The sequence below is a fragment of the Callospermophilus lateralis genome, chromosome 18 (genome assembly GCF_048772815.1).
Source record: "Callospermophilus lateralis isolate mCalLat2 chromosome 18, mCalLat2.hap1, whole genome shotgun sequence".
NCBI classification, from domain to species: domain Eukaryota; kingdom Metazoa; phylum Chordata; class Mammalia; order Rodentia; family Sciuridae; genus Callospermophilus; species Callospermophilus lateralis.
The window spans coordinates 51,414,816-51,434,185 of record NC_135322.1 but is presented as its reverse complement, the minus strand read 5'-3'; the positions used below and the strand labels follow the sequence as shown (position 1 = coordinate 51,434,185).

Below are 19,370 nucleotides of genomic sequence, written 5' to 3'. Positions count from 1 at the left end.
ATAAAATACAAGATAGGGCTGGAGATGTTGCTCAGTGGTTGAATACCCCCAGTTCAATCCCCAATACAAAAGAGAGAGAGACAGAGAGACAGAGACTTGAGGGCTAAGAAAGATGGATACAGAAAAAGTTAAAGGAAGGAAAAGGGATGTGAGTAGCTGCTGATGAATACCATCAGGGCACCAAAGGACTTTTGAGGTCAGATAAATCACAGGTAAGATATAAAATTGGAGTGGAAACCTGATGAATAGATTTTGGATAAAGATAGAATATACAGACTCAAGTCAACATTCTGCTAAAATTGCTAGCATGAATTAGGCTAGTTCTCATAATTATGGACTCTCTAATTTGAAAGGAAATGTGGAAGCTATTATCCCTTCCATTCAGTTCAGTAAGAAACTATTTTCTAACAAATTCTTTGCTTTGCTTAGGGAAGTGGGATGAGGATACTAAGATAAATAAAACATAGGGGCTGGGGATGTGGCTCAAGCCGTAGCGCACTCGCCTGGCATGCGTGCGGCCCGGGTTCGATCCTCAGCACCACATACAAACAAAGATGTTGTATCCGCCAAAAACTAAAAAATAAATATTGAAATTCTCTCTCTCTCTCCCTCTTTCTCCCTCTCTCTCACTCTTTAAAAATAAATAAATAAATAAATAAATAAAATAAAATAAAACATAGACCCTGAACCTGAGTTGCTCAAAATGAAGTGGGAGTACATAAACACTGGCTATATAGCATAATGGATAAGAATGTATCTCCAGTCAGTTTGAGGATTACTTGGTTACCACCACTTCCTAGGTAAGTTATCTGGACCTCTTGGTCTTAAGTAACTATTACTTACCTGTAAAATAGTACCTATCTCATAGGATCGTTATGATTAAATTAGGTGGTCTGTATTGACTAAATTTTATATATACAGGTTTTACTTGAAATTTTAAGAAAGTTACTTCTAGGCACAGTGGCTTACATCTGTAATCCCAGAGCCTGGGGAGGCTGAGGAAGGAGGATTGCTAGTTTAAAGCTGGCCTCAGCAATTTAGCAAGTCCCTGAGCAACTTACTGAGACTCTGTCTCAAAATAAAAAGGTATGGAGTTGTGGCTCAGGGGTTAAGCATATCTGGTTTCAATCCCTGGTACCAAAAAAAAAAAAAAAAGTTAAAAAGTACTGAGGAGTGGATGTTGAAGCAGATTTCCTCAGTTGTCGCTTCCCTCAAATCCCAAGATTGAACTCTGCCTCGCACCTCCCTAGCTGGGTTGGAAGAGTCGCTGCATACGCGCAAAGGGAACACTGAGCCCGGTGATGTGGGCGTGGTCGCCAGGGGGCGCTATTAAGTCGCGGCCGCACCTCCGGGTTCCTGAGGCCTGGATTGAGATGAAGGGGCGGGCGCAAGCTCAGGCGCACGCGCGTTGCGTGCCCGCCCCACCAACATGGCGCCGGTGGAGCACGTTGTGGCGGACGCTGGAGCTTTCCTGCGGGACGCTGCCTTGCAGGTACGGGAGTTCCAGCCCCAGGAGTGGGATCTCAGCTGGCAGCCCCTGAGGGAGCGCATGGGATCGGGAGGGGCGGGACTTGGAGCGGGCGAGCTGAGCTGGGTTGGTTTCCCCGCAGGACATCGGGAAGAACATCTACACCATCCGGGAGGTGGTCAGCGAGATTCGGGACAAGGCCACGCGCCGGCGGCTCGCCGTCCTGCCCTACGAGCTGCGATTCAAACAGCCCTTTCCGGAGTATGTGCGGCTGGGTGAGTGCTTCTGCCATAGCATCGTCCGCGAAGCCGGGGCCCAGAGTCCACGGGCGACTTGCTTGGGTGCGAGTTGCCTGACTTGGCGACAGCACGTTCTAGACCCTTGTGAGAGAGGCTTCCCAGGCCCGAACTCAGCCGGCCTTACCACTGCCTAGCTCTGTGCTGTCGGGTGTATCACTCAGATTGTGGGCCTCAACTGTAAAACGGGAATAATAGCACCTTCCAACCAGGTTGCTGTGGACGTTAAATGAGTAATTTGTCACTTGGCACCGTGTCCAGCACTTTGTAAGAATGCATTAAACTAATTTCGATTCTAAATAGAAGATGGCAGATGGTTTGCCTAGCATGGGTAAAGGCCCTGATTTCCATCTCCAACAAGCAAAAATTAAATAAATCGAAGAACACAGATCTCTCAGTTTTGTCCATTTCCTTAGGGTGATGGCAGTTACGGAGGTCAGCTTCAGCCCAGAGAAAGGAATGTTGCTAAGCCTTGCGTTAGATTTTTTTAAAAATTAGTTATCCCTTGGCTTAATAATAAGCAGTGATACTCAAGAAAGGCTGTCTGTGGTTGGAAGTATTTTAGAGGTTGGGAGGCTGCTCATAGAGATGCCAGCTACTCTGCTAGTTTGATTTCTCCCAGATTACTAGCTGTGGGATCTTTGCAAAGTTACTTAATCTTTCTGAGAAAGTACTAATAGTACTTAGTAGGATCTGGTTGAGAATGAAATAAACATGTAAAGCTTTCAACATGGTATCTAGTACATAGTAAGTGGACAATAAATTGTAGTTGCTATTTGTCTTTTTTAGAAAATGTTATCAATGTACTTGTTCTTTGTGTTGTTGTAGCAAAAGGCATCTGTTACCAGAATATTTTATTGTGTTTTATCAGTCTCAGTATATACAATAGTAATAGCTGGCATTTACTATGTATTGTGCATATTGTAATTATTTTTTCAAAAAACTGGCTGTTTTTAAATATTTTTGTTTCATCAGATTATACATATGGTTGAATCAGCTTTCTACTCCTTTTTGAAATATGACTGTTCATTTTTTAAATGTAGATTGTTATACTTAGAATCAAAGAATTTTAGAGGTAGGGAAGAAGAGGGCTTACATAATGCCAAAGCTTCAGGCTGGGCACAGCAGTGCGTGCTTATAATCCTAGTGACTTGAGAGGCTGAGGCAGGAGGATCACAAGTTCCAAGGCCAGCCTCAGCAATGTAGACACTATTTCAAAAAAATAAAGTGGTAGAGCACCCCTGGGTTGAATCCTCATTATTACAAAGCTCCAATAAGGAACTCTAATCATGGTCAAATATTATGCTGGCTTTCAATGAGTTTCTATTAACTTTCTTCTGTTCCTTCATCTGCACTTGATAAGTATGTTATAGTAAACCTAACTGGCCTAACTCTTGGTAGAGAATACAAATTTTTCAGTCATAAGTAGAAATAGGTTAGAAAATGAATGAAAGTGTTGGCATTTTTATGTGATGTGATTTTTCTCAGTTTTTCTTACACTTGTTTTGGTTACCCAAGGTTGTATTGTTTTTCACCCTTAACAAATGTCAGTTTCTTATTTACAGTGACTGAATTTTCAAAGAAAACCGGAGACTATCCCAGCCTCTCTGCCACAGATATCCAAGTGCTGGCACTCACTTACCAGTTGGAAGCAGAATTTGTTGGGGTGTCTCATCTAAAACAAGAACCAGAAAAGGTAAATCAGGAGGGTTGGGGGTTTTATCACTGTTTTATTTTTTTTGTTACTGTTGTTTATTATAGGAACTATCATGTATATGTGTGTGTGTGTGTGTGTGTGTGTGTAGAGGGAATAGTGTAATGTACTTCGTGTTCTCATCATCTCCTCTGCAGTATCATCTCATAGCTGTCCTGTTTTCATTTATACTGGGCCTTTGCACCAAGTATTTTGAACTCAGACATCACGTGTTATTTTACTATTAGGTATTTCTTCGTATGTCTCTAGAATATGTACCTCTTAAAAACATTAATAACCTTAGAGCCATCATTACATCCACACAACATGAATAGTAACCCTAACGCTGTCGACTATGCAATCATTAGAGTTTGTTTTGGTCTGGATTCACATAAAAGGGTTCATATGTCTGAGCATCTTGATCTACAGTTGATTGGGGAAGGTGATTAAATTTGGAAAATATGAAGAGTGAAACACCTATTTTTTATTTAATGTTTGTTTATTTATTTTAATAGACTTCTTTCTGGAAGTAAAAAAGAAGGAGCACCGTGTACTTGCCATTTCTTTCAATCCTTCCTACCTTCAAAACTGTGGATTCTGTTGAGGTTGGTTAGGTTGAAGAGAGTGATGGCAGATTTGTACTTGGGTCCCATTACCTCTTTCCAGGCCAGAGGATTGGGGAAACCAAATAATGAATAGTAATGATCTAATTCTAATAGTGTTGACGAAGAATTGCTTGATCTCCTCTATCATTAAGACTTTGGTGGCGCACATTTGTACCTATTCAGAACTGTCCTCGCTTGATTTCAGCAGGTTTAGAGTTCTCCAATCCAGAGTCTAAAATCCTAGAATACATACTTTTGTGTTTCTACAACATTTTGGCAGGATGATGGTGAAGGGAATATTTTATTGGTTTTATATAAACTCTGACTTTGATTTTCTGAACACAGTATAGCTGGTTGGTAACTGTCAACCTCTGGTTTATTTTTTTAATATATTTTTTCAAGCTGGGGATTGAACCCAGGGCCTTATCCATGCTGTGCTATGCAAGCATTCTACCACTGAGCTGCATTCCCAACCCCAACTATGATTTCTAAAAGTCATCCTTTTCCACAGCATTTGGCAAAGAATTACATGTTCCATATCAAAAGCTTTAAAGCAGCATATCCTTTAACCGAGCAATTCTACTCTAAGCCACTTATATTAACTATTTTAATCAAATTGTACAGGTAATGATGTTTGTTACAGATCTATGTATAATGGTTAAAAAACAAGTGTCCAGGCTTGGTTGCACACACCCGTATTTGGGAGACTGAGGAAAGAGGACCACAAGTTCACAGACCCTGTCTCAAAATAAATTTTTAAAAGGACTGGTTATGTAATTCAATGGGTAGAACACTTGCCTAGCATGCTCAAGATCTTGGGTGAGATCCCCAGTAATGCAAAAAAAAAAAAAAAAGGTTCTGAAGTACTCATTTAGTGATGTTAAGATCACTGAATATTGTTATTCCCCCCCCCCCCCCCGGTTTTTGTTTTGTTTTGTTTTTTTAATGTTTTCCCTTTTTGTTACTGGACATTGAACCCAGAGATGCTTTTTAACACAGAACTATGTCTCCAGCCCTATTTTAGCTTAATTTTGGGATAGGGTCTCACTAAGTTTCCAAGGCTAGCCTCAGACTTGCAATCTTCCTACTTAAGCCTCCCAAGTTGTTGGGATTACAGGCCTGTGCCACCACACCTGGCTAATGTTAGATATCTTTGATATTTATAACAAGGGGGAAATAATAGTGGGTTTTTCTGGTTACCTCTTTTGGGCGGGGGGTACACATGCACCAGGGATTGAACCCAGAGACACTTAATCACTGATCACATCCCCAGCTCTTTTTCATATTTATTAAGAGATACAGTCTCGCTGAGGCTGGCTTTGAACTTGTGATCCTCCTGCCTCAGCTTCCTGAGCCACTGGATTACAAGGGTGCACCACCACACCCAGCTCTAATTACTTTTTTTTTTTTTTTTTTTTTTTTTAAGGTTAAAGTGAGCTCCTCAATTCAGCATCCAGAAACTCCTCTGCACATTTCCGGTTTTCATCTGCCCTCCAAGGTAATTCCTTAGATGAGCCCTATTCATCAGGATTTTTGCTGCCACATGTCCCAGTGCCACAGTCTGTTTATAGCAAATCAGAATTACCTGGGCCAACAGCATAGTTTGTCCAACTCTGTGTAGTCTGACTTGTATGTCATGTAGTCATGTATAACTCCATTTTTACTTTTATTATTTTTTAAAAATCTCAGCCTAAACCCCCACAAGAAAAGACAGATAGACACCTAGCTGATGAGCCTGAGAACCTAGAATTCAGTTCCTTCTTGTTCTGGAAGAACCCTCTGCCTAATATTGAACATGAACTACAGGAGCTGCTGGTAAGGCCCTGACTTAAAATCTCTCTCTAGTGACAATGCAAATTCTCCTCACCATTCCTGTGGGCTGGCAGTTTGTGAATTCTGTTGATGTTTCAGATTGACAGAGAGGAGGAAGACGAGGAGGAGGAAGAGGAGGAGGGAGTTGAAGAAAGGAAAGATGAAGACAGTGATGACGGGGGTGGGTGGATAACCCCCAGCAACATCAAGCAGATCCATCAAGAGCTGGAACAGTGTGATGTCCCGAAGGATGTGCGGGTTGGTTGTGTGACTACAGACTTCGCCATGCAGGTGGGTAGGATGGTGGGCCTGTCACCAGCAGTGATCCTATGGAGATTGGTGATGTGTACAGAGCTGCTTTTGTGTCCTGCTAATTTTCCTGGTTCTAGAAACTTCACCTGTGCTCTTTGGTAATTGCAAATTTTGCTTAAAGGCCACACAATCATATCATATAGTAATAAAATTTTTGTAGTGTGTTAAATTTTTTTAATATTTATTTTTTAGTTGTAGTTGGACACAATACCTTTATTTATTTCTTTTATTTTTATGTGGTGCTGAGGATCGAACCTAGGGCCTTGCACATGCTAGATGAGCGCTGTATGGCTGAGCCACAACCCCAGTCTCAGTATGTTGAATTTTAATATTTAAGTTTCACAGGGTGCTGGGGTTGTGGCTTAGTGGTAGATTGCTTGCCTAGTACATATGAAGCCCTTGGTTTGATCCTCAGCACTACATAAAAAGATGCATAAAGGTATTGTGTCCACTTGAACTAAAAAATATATTTAAATTCAAATACATTAAAAAAAAAAACAAGATTCACAGTCAGTTGATGCTTTCCTTTCAGTGTGTGTAGTTCTGGGCTCAATTAGGTATGTGGAAAGATAACAGGGAGAATATTTTCCCCTGACAAAATAAACGTCTCTGTTGAGAGGATTGCTAGTGGTGAGCACAGGCTCCAGTGGTTGCAGCTAGAGAGAAACCTGGGTCCTCCTCTCTGTATCAAGGCATGCCAAGCTCACTTCCCTTAGCAAAAGCCACAGATCACAAGCCAAATCAGTGTATGCAGAGTTCACTTAACTAGTCACAAAGCCATTGTTAAAACTTATTTTCATTCTTCTTTAACTTGTTGGTTGCAGAATGTCCTCCTGCAGATGGGGCTGCATGTGCTGGCGGTGAACGGCATGCTGATCCGGGAGGCTCGGAGCTACATTTTGCGCTGTCATGGCTGTTTCAAGTAGGTAGCTGATAATCAGGGGCCAGGGCCCCTCTGTTGAACACTCTCTTCCTACCCCTACTACAGACTTCCTGAAAGAGAACCCTGTGTTGTAGGTCTTTTCCTTCCACTTCATCATTCCTGTGTGGCCTGCGTTCCACTTCCACCAGTGAAGCCCTGGGACAGGTTGCCAGTGACCTCCCACCTTATCTTCAGTGACATTAGCATTAAGGATATGGGTTCCAGAACAAAGAACATTGATTCTCTAGAGATATGTATTGAAACATTTGTGGATGGACTGTCTAGGATTTGCTCTGAAATCATACACAAGTGGAAGGAGTGGGTAGGAGTAGAGATGAAATGAGATGAGCCATCAGTTGGTAGTTGATAAAGTTGTGAGAGGTACTTGGAGGTCATTTTGCTCTTCTGTCTGCTTCTATACCTGAAATGTTTCTCTTAGATGGAGGAAACCAGAGTATGTGCGTTCATATTCAGATCCCTTCTATTACCTGTGTGATTTTCAAAAGTTGCTTCCCTTCTCTGCTTCAGATTCCTCTTAAATAAAATTGAAAGGGTTGTGAGGAACTAGGAAGATAGATCTTTAAAGAATTTGGCACGTAGGAAGTGCTCCCTCCGGGTGAACTGTAGTTTATTGACTGCTCCTTTCTCTGCATTTCTCTCCAGGCTCCAATTGTCTTCCTGTGGTGGGACTAGTACTCTGTGGGCAGGGTTCTGGTTAAAGGAAAAGGGACTTAACCTGGGCTAGCTTCTAGCCATCCCACATCTGTGGCTGGAATTGGTCATTTTACAGATTGTATGTTGCAGAGGCCTGTGAGGGACAGTCCTGGAACATCAAGGTGTCTCTCACCGGGCCCCCAAAGCTGCTGCACTGGGGAGTAACCTGGTGTGACTTTGTTTCCCTGAGGCTTAAAAATAACCCTTCCCTGATGGCCCAGGGGTCCAGCTCACCACCATCCTATGCAGTTCTGTCAGGGACTTCATCAGCCCATGCTTCTTCTGAATCTTCCTTTAATTTTTCTGTCTCCTTATACCTAAATGAACCCCACTTTTCAGAGTAAAGCTGCTTGCTTCATAAGATCCCAATTTCCCTCATTGTCCTTTATACAAAAGCCCTTATTCCCCATATTTAACGCTCATTCTTAGAAATGCTTGGCAGTATTCTGCATACTTGTGAGATCATTACAATGACTAGATGGTTTCTTATGTGGAATAATTAGTTCCAGCATCTGTGTAGAGACATTGAGTTCACTCAGGAGACTGCAGATGAGGGAATTGCCTTCTCCAGCCAGTTCATACAGCCCTCATCAGACCATTAGGAGTTCATGGGGAGCCCTGAGAGACAGATGCAGGCTCCTGCCTGGCCCTTGACAATAGCAGTTTTTACTGTCCATGGTCCTCCTCAGGAGCTTGAGTGGAAAGGAAGAGGCCAGGCCTCGGGGTCTGCCTTCTGCACCCACACTCATCAACCATGCCAGGTTACACAGTGTTTCCTCTGCTATGCATTAAGAAGAAATTCTTGCTACCTCCTGAGTTAACGCCCAAACTGACATCTGGGGACAAGGTAGATAATATGCACTTTGAGAAAGGACAATGATGTCAAGAGCTGTGATTTTGCAGCCAGACTGCCTGGTTACTACCCATGTGATGTGACCTTCAGCAGGGTGCCTTAGCTTGCTTCAGTTTCCCTTTCTGTGAAATTGAGATAGTACGGACCTCATAGGATTATTTTGACGTTAAACTTGGAAAATAGAACCTGGCAACGTTTAGTAAGAGTTTGTTATTAATGTAACAGCATCCTGCTGGTTTTCATGGTGACTTGCTCCTTGTGGCATTTGCCTTTCCCCTCTGAGGAAGACAGCAGCTTTTCACTTGTATCTTCATTCAGGAGATCAGCAGCCTTTGTTTATAAAGACAAGAATAATGTGGTTCAACTTTTTCTCCATTTAAATGGTTACTTCCTCCTCTGAGGAGTGGACTCGCCTTGTGCTATGGGGTTGAGTTTGCTACCTGTGCTGCCAGTACACAGCATGTCCTTTTGGGTCTCCCAGAACAACGTCTGATATGAGCCGAGTGTTCTGTGCACATTGTGGGAACAAGACGCTGAAGAAAGTGTCTGTGACGGTCAGTGACGATGGCACCCTGCACATGCACTTCTCCCGCAACCCCAAGGTGCTGAATCCTCGAGGCCTCCGGGTGAGTCACGTGTTCCTCATGCCACTAACACCAGAATCAGAATGACCAGAGGACAGAAGAAAAGCTGGTCCAGCATGTCCAGGAGATACAGACTTAAAAGCCTGTGGCATGGGTATCCAATAGGCAGTGTGCACCAGCCTCATGCGTTTCTTGAGGAGTTTGCAATCTAATGAGCAGTAGCCAGTAACTCTGTGCACTGAGTGCTGAGGGGCCACGTGTCGGAGGGCCTCTGGGATACAGAGGAGGCTGGTACAAGAGTTTGGGGATGGGCACAATCTACAGAAGCCCCATAAAGCAATAAGGAAGGGAACAGTGAAGGCCCTGCATGGAAGAGAGGCCAGGGCTGGACACAGCAGCCTCAGATTTGTTGCAAGGAAATCCAGAGAGGTTTGAAGAGATGGGGAACACAAGAGTGAAAATCACCTGACACCAGTGTCCCCCAAGCAGCAAATATGCCAATAGTACCTGAGGAGAACATTTTAACTTTGTTTTGAGGTAATTTTATATTTATAGGTAAGTTGAAAAGCTGAACACAGAAATGTACATTTTTGATAACTGTACTGTAACACAGTACATAAGATCAGTCTTTGTTTTAAGGGCAAAAGATCATTATGTGTATACACTCTAATAGTTCAGAAAAAAATAAACATATTTGGAAAGAGGATGATAGAGCAGATATAGTTAAAGATCAACACAGACATCCAGGTAAAGGGAGAGAATAATTCTCTACACTATTTTGCAACTTTAAATTTGCAGTATGGAGGGCTGGGGATAGAGCTCAGTTGTTAGAGTGCTTGCCTCCCATGCACAAGGCCCTGGGTTCAAATCCCCAGCACCACCAAAAAAAAAAAAAAATACAGTATGGGTATTAAACCTGGGGGTATTCTACCACTGAGCTACAACCTCAGCCCTTCTTTTATTTTTAGTTTGTGACAGGGTTGCATTAAGTTGCCCAAACTGGCCTGAAATCTATGATCCTCCTATCTCAGCCTCTGGAATAGCTGGAATTAAGGTGTTACCATGACTCCTCGCATTTGAGTCCCTTTTAAACTTGGAGTAATATCTCAGATCTTTCATCCTTCATGACCTTGACATTCCCCTCTCTTGGATTTGTCTGATATTCCTCATCATTTCAGGCCATATGCATGTTGGTCAGGAATACCCCCAAAGTGATAATATTGTGTTCTCAGTGCATTGTAGCAGAGGGTACATTAGTTGCATAGTTACTGGTGATGTTAACTTTAATCACTTGGTTAAGGTAGTTTCTAATAGATACATTGTAAAATTATTTTTAATTACAGTGGCATACACATGTAATCCCAGTGGCACAAGAGGCTAAGACAGGAGGAGCACAAAGTTTAAGGCCAGCCTCAGTAACTCAGTGAGACCCTAAGCAACTTAATGAAACCCTGCGTCACAATAAAAAATATATATATAAAGAATTGGGAACTCAGCTCAGTGGTAAAGCAATCCTTGGTTTAATCCCCACTACCAAAAAGAAAATTATTTGTAATTAATAATTTATCTGTGGGAACATAATTTATCTGTGGGAACATACTCTAGGTAAAGGTACCTAAATCATTTATTTCAGTGATGATTGCCAAATGGTGATTTTCTTTTTCTTTTTTTTTTATATTTGTTTTAATTAGTTACACATGACAGTACAGTGATCTTGACATATCATATATTTGAATCAAATGGGGTATAATTACTCCTTTTTCTGAGTGTACAGGTTGCTAAATCACATTGGTCGTACAGTCACGTATATACATACAGAAGTAGTAGCATCTATTTTATTCTGCTGTCCTTCCTATCCCCCTTCTTTCTTTTTTTAGTTGTAGATGAACATAATACCTTTAATTTATTTATTTTTACGTGGTGCTGAGGATCGAACTCAGTGCCTCACACCTGTTAGGCGAGCGCTCTACCACTGAGCCACAGCCCCAGTCCCAAATGGTGATTTTCTAATTCCATCAACTCTTCTCTGTTTATTATTGGTGTTTTACTCATAAAGAGGAACTTATACTTCTATTCCGTTCATGAGTATGGTCCTGTGAATTTATACTTTAGTCTACAGGCCGTGATCCTACTATAGTCATCATTTTGAGGCTCAGATCGTTTCATGTTTGGTCACTGAGAGCCCCTTCAAGCTGCCTTCTGTGTTCTTTTGACACGTCCCAATTATTCTTTGAACAGGTTCTCACTTTCTGGTATAGCAAGTTGTTCCCAGGCTCTCCTGCCCTAACCTTTCAGGGGCTCTGCTCCTCTTTTTTTTTTTTTTTTTTTTAAGTTTTTTAATTTCTTTAAAAGTCTTTATTTTATTTGTTTATTTTTTATGTGGTGCTGAGGATCGAAGCCAAGCCCTCGTAAGTTCGCTAGGCGAGCGCTCTACCACTGAGCCACAATTCCAGCCCGGCTCTGCTCCTTTTTATAGAGAATGATTTTTAGAAGCAAAGATCTGGGCCTAAGTACAATCAATGTCAACCCCACATCACAGAGTGCATCCTAGTCCCGCCCAACCATGTTCAGAATGATGCCCCTTAGAACCATTTCCCATCACTCTTTGAGTTATTTTCGTGGCCCTAGAACACACACTGCCATTTCAGAGCTGCTCATGCACACTTCCTTTTGTGAGAGTGGTACACAGAGTCTGTACACGTGTGACTGGCTCTCTCTTTTGACAGCCTTCCCTCCTCTTTCTTGCAGTACTCACTTCCCATGCCCAAAGGGGGCAAATATGCCATCAACCCCCACCTGACTGAGGATCAGCGCTTCCCTCAGCTGCGACTCTCCCGCAAGGCCAGGCAGAAGACCGATGTGTTTGCCCCTGACTACATAGCAGGGGTCTCTCCCTTTGCAGAGAATGACATCTCCAGCCGCTCAGCTACCCTGCAGCTCCGGGACAGCACTTTGGGAGCTGGGCGAAGACGATTAAATCCCAATGCCTCTAGAAAGAAGTTTGTGAAGAAAAGGTGAAGTGTGAGCTTTTGCAGGCAGACTCCATCACAGTCACTGAGGAGTTCTGGTGTCTCATTCCCCCAACTGTGTTGTTCCTAGAACCATCTGGGTGGAAATGACAGGCCGAGCTTCACGGTGCTGCTGCATAACTCCCAGTGTTATGTGGGGTTTGTGGCAGGACTGAGCCACGCTTTGTTTCAGAGCATCCAGAGCTGGAACTTCTGCTTTGTCAACGGAAATTGATGAGAACAGAAAGAGTGATGCCCTGGAGCAAATTTTAAACCTTCAACGGAAGGAATTTCCAAATGGTAATATTTTTCTAATAAACATGGTTGCAAACTTCTATGCAGTGAACCAGGTTCTTGCATCTTAGAGAATGTGAAGGCTTAACAAGCTGTATGTGCAAGGATTAAGAGTCTAAATTTATCTTTCTGCCAAAAATTATAATAAATATTGCATAGGAAAACTGAGCCCTGACTTTTTTTTTTTAACCTCAATTTGAAAAATTTTAGTCATTAAAAAAGTTTGGTATAGTGAACTCACACAGCCTTTCACCCGATTCACACTTCTTTAACATCTTGTCCCACTTGCTCTCTTTCAGCCTGTGACTCCTAGGAAAAGGATGGTCTTTTACCAAAGTATCTCTCACTTATCAAACTCAAGATATTTAATATTGGTAAATTTATTATTTAATAAATACTTAGACTAGGCGTGGTGGCACATGCCTGTAATCCCAGAGGGTTGGGAGGCTGAGAATATCGTCAGTTGAAAAACATCCTCAGGGCTGGGGATGTGGCTCAAGCGATAGCGCGCTTGCCTGGCATGCGTGCGGCCCGGGTTCGATCCTCAGCACCACATACAAAACAAAGATGTTGTGTCCGCCGAGAACTAAAAAATAAATATTAAAATTCTCTCTCTCTCTCTCTCTCTCTCTCTCTCTCTCTCTCTCTCTCTCTCTCTCTCTCTCTCTCTTTAAAAAAAAAAAAAAAATCCTCAGCAAAAGCAAGGCACTAAGCAACTCAGTGAGACCCTGTCTCTAAATAAAATACAAAGTAGGGCTGGGGATGTGGCTCAGTGGTGAATGCCCCTGAGTTCAATCCCTGATGTACCTCAAAATAAATACTCAGTGCTGAAAATCAATGTCAGTTCAGAGATCAGGAGTTTTTTCTTTTCAGTTGCCTGGTACTTCACTGTAGAAAGCTACTTGTTCAAGCATATAAGCACATTACAGTGTCTACATAAGTACTTTACAATAGCCCCTTTAATTTATAAGACAGTTTACAGCCTTTACTTGATCACAAGTTCAAGGCCAGCCTCAGAAACTTACTGAGATCTTGTTTCGGAATTTAAAAAATAAATAAATAAAGGTCTGGGAGTACAGCACCCATGGATTGAATCCCCCAGAACCAAAAAAAAAAAGGCGGGGGAGTTGGTGTAGTTCACTGATCAACTTCTTGCCTGGCATGTACGAAAGGCCCTGTGTCCAAGCCCCGGCACCAAGAAAAATGAACCAATTCTGGGATGTCTAGAATAATAGTCCCAAAATTACTAGATACTGACACCCCAGTGCCTACAGATGGGAAGAAATCTACAGTGGAGAAGTTGGATGATCACAGTTTGTGTGCATATGTATTTGGAGGTAGATTTTTACACAAGAGACTCTCGCATAATTAAGATAGTAATGAGACTAATTATTTGAGCCAAGATGGCGAGGGAGGGTGGTGCACATTTACTGACTGTTGCTTCCAGTATTGGGGACTGGGTGTGGCTTGGCTTTATACATCCCTCATGAAGGTTGGTGCCTGGATCTGAAGTGATTTGAATATGTGTGTGTGGAATTAAATGCATGACATAGACCAGCCAGGAGAAAATGAGTTCCCTCATTTTTTTGTTTTTGTATAAAAGCTGAAGAGCTACTTGTGGGGATGAAGAGGACCAAGCATGAACATTGGAGTCCCTTCTATACTGTGTAGTCTATCCAGATGTGCTACATAGGACAAAATGCCAGCACAGCAAATGAATGTCATTTCAAAAGAGTTCAATTTAACCAATGTTATAAACCAAATAGAGGGTGACCTAATTCAGGTAATACGTAACATGACAAAATTCTTGCAAGACACAAACACAGGAAGTCAACTAATGGCATATGTTCTGTCAGGCAGTGACAGTCCTGGGAGACAGGAAGACAGAAAAGAACAGGGTTTACAGTAGAGGAAACTTTCTTCCCCTAACACTGAGAACCTTTTTACTCCAGGGGTAACTGGCTGGTATCCACAGGAACCACTGAGGACAACAGATACCCAGGTCCCCAGACAGGCCCAAGAATGGCTCTTGAGCTAATGTATAAAGTCCATCATTCACAGCTCAGAGAAAAGCAAGGGAGCTTTGGGGACTACTTGTGCAGAAAAAGCAGCTGTGCGTGTGGACACTGTGTATGAACAGGTGCCTAATGAGGCTGTTTGTATTCTTCCATCAGGAGGCAGATGGGGCGACTCCTGAGGATTCTCCTACTTCTGCTGTATTTCCAGATAATGAAGACAATCAACAAAGCTTCACAGCTCCAGGGGCCTGGCCTATTCCCTGGGGGTATGGGAAGGGACCTTGAGGACACTGTATCCTCCTGGGACTGAAGCCTGCTTCAGAAAAGACCAGGGGAATCATGAACTTGTACTGACAACAAATTAAGGTGGGAAGACAGCACGGCCCCAACCCCACATTTTTTACAGACTAAGCAACCAGGGCCAAAGAGAAGAGATTAGGGGCTGGGGTTGTGGTTCAGTCAGTGGTAGAGTGCTTGCCTAGCACGTGTGAAGCACTGAGCTGAATCCTCTGCACAACATAAAAATAAATAGAGGTATTATGTTCGTCTACAGCTTAAAAATATTAAATATTAGTAGTTTACCTGAAGGTAGACTAAGAGCTCTAACTCAGTCAGCAGGGGATGGGAGCTGACTGTGAGGCCCAGTGGCTTGAGTTCACGTTCTAGACTATTCCATTGAAGAGCTATATGACCATGGGCAGTCACATAACCACTTAGTGCCTCAGTTTCCTTATCTATAAAATGGGGGTTTATTCCCTACACAATCTCATACATAAAATTTACCTCAAAGAGGAAAATTCTTTAAAAAACCCACTTGTTTAAATTTTCATGGCTTTGATATCTTAGCTATCACACCAAAAACACAAATCCATAAGGGAAAGTTGGAAGTTATAATATTAGGAATGAATAGATCTCAGATGCTTACAGAGAGAAAAAGTGGGTCAGATCCAAATGATCAGGAAGAAGATAATGAAAAATTCTCCTCAACAACCCCAAAACCTGGAGAGCATATGTCAGGGCATTCAAAGTCCTAAGGGACAAATTTCAGCCTAGAATTCTACACAGGCAGGCAGGTAGATATGCAATGTATAAGAAAATTTACTTTCCATTTATTCTTTCTTAGAAACTATTGGAGAATATATTCCATTAAAAAAAAAAGGAAGGGGAAAAAGAAGGGGAAGAGGAAAGAAGGAAAAGAAGAAAGAAGCAAGGCCCAGCAGTGCAGCCTGCAATCCCAGCAGCTCTGCAGGCTGAGACAGGAGGATCACAAGTTCAAGGCCAACCTCAGCAACTTAGCAAGAAATGGTCTCAAAAATAAAAAGGACTAGGGATGTGGCTCAGTGGGAAAGCACCTCAGATTCAATCCCCAGCACCAAATAAATAAATAAAATTCTCTTTAAGTATTCAAACAAAAATATTTTTAAAAGATGTGCTCATGGATTATTTCAGTAATAAAAATTAATGATTAAAAACAAAATCAAGGGACAGGAGTTGTGGGTCAGTGGAGAGCACTTGCCTTGTAAGTGTGAGGCATTGGGTTTGATCCTAGCACCACATAAAAACAAAGGCATTGAGTCCATAAACAACTAAAAAAAGAAAAAAGAAAAAAAAGATGGGCTGGGGATGTGGTTCAAGCGGTAGCGCACTGGCCTGGCATGCGTGCGGCCGGGGGTTCAATCCTCAGCACCACATACAAACAAAGATGTTGTGTCCGCCGAAAACTAAAAAATAAATATTTAAAAATTCTCTCTCTCTCTCTCTCTCACTCTATCTTTAAAAAAGAAAAAAAGAAAAAAAATTACAGAATCTGTCAGACTCTAAAAAAACTAAAATACAATTTTTTTTTTAAATCAAAGTCTAAATTCTCCTTGTACAGATGAGAAAACGAGAACACAGTAAAACCCAAATCTGAAGGTTAGTTCATCCCTTAGATTTGATGTTTTACAGGTATGTAAAATGTGAGTACTGCAACTTTTCTGTAAATATTTAACTATTCCAAAATAAAATTTTATTTAAAAGCATCAAGTAATTCAATGTCTTTCTGTAAATTTTGGTTTTTTTGGGGTTTTTATTTGTTTTTTTGGTAACAGATTGAACCCTGGGGCACTTAACCACTGAGCCACATCCCTAACCCTTTTTTTTTTTTTTTTTTTTTTTTAAGTACTGGGGATTGAACTCAGGCACTCTCCCACTGAGCCTTATCCCCAGCCCTATTCTGTATTTTATTTAGAGACAGGTCTCACTGAGTTGCTTAGCACCTCTCTTTTGCTGAGGCTGGCTTTGAACTCACATGCCTCCTGTCCCCCACTCCCTGCCACCTCCAGCCCCCCCAGCCCCTACCCCCAGTCCCTGGGATTACAGGCATGTGCCACCACATGTGGCTGGAAATTTTTTATAACGTAAACTTTCAAATGGCTATATAATTAAGAATAGGATAATGAAGCTGTGTGTAGTAGCATGTGCCTATAATCCTAGTTAGTTGGGTTGAGGCAGGAGGATCACAAGTTCAAGATCAGTACCTGGGCAACTTTGTGAGACTCCTTATCAAAAAAAAAGGGCTGGGGGGCCAGCAGGGTACAGTGGCTCATGTCCGGCAACTCAAGAATCTGAGGCAGGAGGAGTACAAATTGGAGTCTAGCTTCAACAACTTAACAAGACCCCGTTTCAAAATAAAAAGGGCTGCAGGTATAACTCAGTGGTAAAGCACCCCTGGGTTCAATCACCAGTACAAAAAAAAAAAAAAAAACAACAGATAATGAATCACCATGTACTCAATGAGACTGTCTCTAAATAAAATACCCCCCCCCAAAAAAAAATGGGACTGGGGATGTGGCTCTGTGGTAGAGCATCCCTGGATTCAATCCCCAGTCCAAACTATAGTAATAATAATAACAACAACAAAATTAATCACCACACCTCTATCAACCTAACTAATGAATAGTAATTTCTGAAGATCATATAATAGTCATTCCTTAATTTTCTCAAAGATGTATTTTTACAATTTTTTGTTTGCATCAAGATCCAAACAAACATTTGCTTGTTTTATCTCATGAACACAATTAACTGACATTTAATTTTCTCTTTCACTGTAGTAGCATCCCCTCCTCCACAGAAAATCTTAATTGTCTCCAGAAATCTTCACCAAAATTGATCTTAGGACTGTCAGCAAAAGAATATGAGAGAGTTCAAAGTAGTTAAACTTCCTATTTCCTGTTACTCTGTCTTACTTGGACTTGGGCCTGAAAGAGATCAGCACTCCAGGTGCTGAACACCTTTTTACTAGTTTTTCATAAACATTTATGGACTATCTAATATAGTAACAATTACATAATATTTTGTAAAAGTTTTCAAACTGGAAGTGTGTCTATAAATGCAAATAAGATCCTTTAACAAGACCTCTGGTCTTAGGCAGGAGCTTCACAGAGATGTTTACATTTCAAAGAAAATATGTTATTTATTAGGCTCTGTGAAAGGGGAGAAGAAGCTCTCCCCTTCTCTGAAGGGTTAACTTGCCCAAAAAAGTGAAAGAAAAAGCTGCTTTTGTGTGAACTTCTGCAGATTGTGAACTTCTGAGCCCCTCCCACTATACACTGGGTATAAAGTTCTGAAACTGCCTGAACTTGGGGTTCAGGGGGGAATAATTATTTACAGTGAAAGCCATTCCCTCTCAATCTGGTTGTAACCATAACCAACAATACATATGCTTCCTGCTGCCTTCTGTGTCTTGCCTCATCTGTTCCTACATCACCACCAACTATCTGGGATCCTTTAGCCAAGTTATGCTGACATATATTAGGGGGAGTTTCTGGAAAAGATTAGTATTTTATTTATTTGTTTACATTTTATATATTTATTGATTGATTGATACTGGGATAGAAACTCAGGTGTGCTCTGCCACTGAGCACATCCCCAGCCCTTTCTATTTATTTTGAATCAGGGTCTTGCTAAATTGCTGAGGTTGGCTTCAAACTTATGATCCTCCTGCCTCAGCTTCCTAAATAGCTGGAATTATAGGCATGTGCCACCACAACTGATGAGATTAGCATTTTAATCAGTAGACTGAGTAAAGATGGTTCTTGACCATGTGGGTGGGCATCATCCAATCCAGTAATGGCCTGAATAGAACAAGGCAGCGGAAAGGTAATTTGTTCCCTCTGCTTGAGCTGGTACATTCATCTTCTCCCACCCTTAGACATTAGTGTTCCTGATTCTACAGCCTTTACACTGGGAAGGGCACAAACACCACTGGCTCCTCTGGTTCTCAGCTCTTTGGGTTTGGGTGGAGCTACACTCCCTGGCACTCCTGGGTGTCCAGCCTGCAGACAGCAGAACATGGAACTTCTTAGTTTCCATAATCATGGGAGCCAACCCTCATGGTAAATGTCTTTCTGTATTTATATATGTCTGTTGATTCTATTTCCTCTGGAGAACACTTCCTAATACATACCCCTCCTCACTTTTCTCATAGCATTGAATTATTGGTTAAACCAGGTTGTTATCCTGTGGAATATTCCACATTCTGATATGGCTGATGTCAGTCAGCCCTGTAATGCAATGTAATGTAATCCAATGCAACCACTCTCCTTTTTAAGAAGTGACTTTGTTGGGGAATAACTTATATGCAATCAAATACCATTCTTGCACAAATAGCTCTCAGGGCTGGGAGCATAGCTCTGTGGTAGAGCACTTGCCTAGCACATAATAGGGTCTGGGTTTGATCCCCAGCATTAGAGATCCCCCAATTCATGGCTGTACCCAGAGCGAGAGCAGTTTTGGGACAGACTGTGTTCT

The 19,370-nt window shown here is 41.8% G+C and overlaps 1 protein-coding gene across 2 annotated transcripts; it reads left to right on the top strand.

Moving 5' to 3' along the window:
- The first annotated feature begins 1,417 nt into the window (after positions 1–1,417).
- On the top strand, positions 1,418–12,602 carry Nob1 (NIN1 (RPN12) binding protein 1 homolog). Of its 2 annotated transcripts, none has more exons than XM_076838880.1 (9): positions 1,418–1,492; positions 1,611–1,729; positions 3,316–3,460; positions 5,489–5,560; positions 5,752–5,877; positions 5,974–6,165; positions 7,011–7,108; positions 9,157–9,301; positions 12,008–12,602. In XM_076838880.1, the coding sequence occupies exons 1-9, from the start codon at positions 1,430–1,432 to the stop codon at positions 12,275–12,277; spliced, it is 1,230 nt and encodes a 409-aa protein (XP_076694995.1). In that variant the 5' UTR covers positions 1,418–1,429; the 3' UTR covers positions 12,278–12,602. The 2 variants fall into 2 exon arrangements, with proteins under 2 accessions (XP_076694995.1, XP_076694994.1); XM_076838879.1 differs by having other exon boundaries at positions 1,611–1,743; positions 3,330–3,460.
- The last annotated feature ends 6,768 nt before the right edge of the window (positions 12,603–19,370 follow it).

What these genes read in the sequence shown, in the direction of transcription:
- Nob1 (XM_076838880.1), top strand. Translation starts at nt 1,430, where the DNA reads ATGGCGCCGGTGGAGCACGTTGTGGCGGACGCTGGAGCTTTCCTGCGG. An exon ending in GTTTTCATCTGCCCTCCAAG is followed by an intron (nt 5,561 to 5,751) that starts GTAATTCCTTAG and finishes TAAAAATCTCAG; the next exon opens with CCTAAACCCCCACAAGAAAA. An exon ending in CTACAGACTTCGCCATGCAG is followed by an intron (nt 6,166 to 7,010) that starts GTGGGTAGGATG and finishes TGTTGGTTGCAG; the next exon opens with AATGTCCTCCTGCAGATGGG.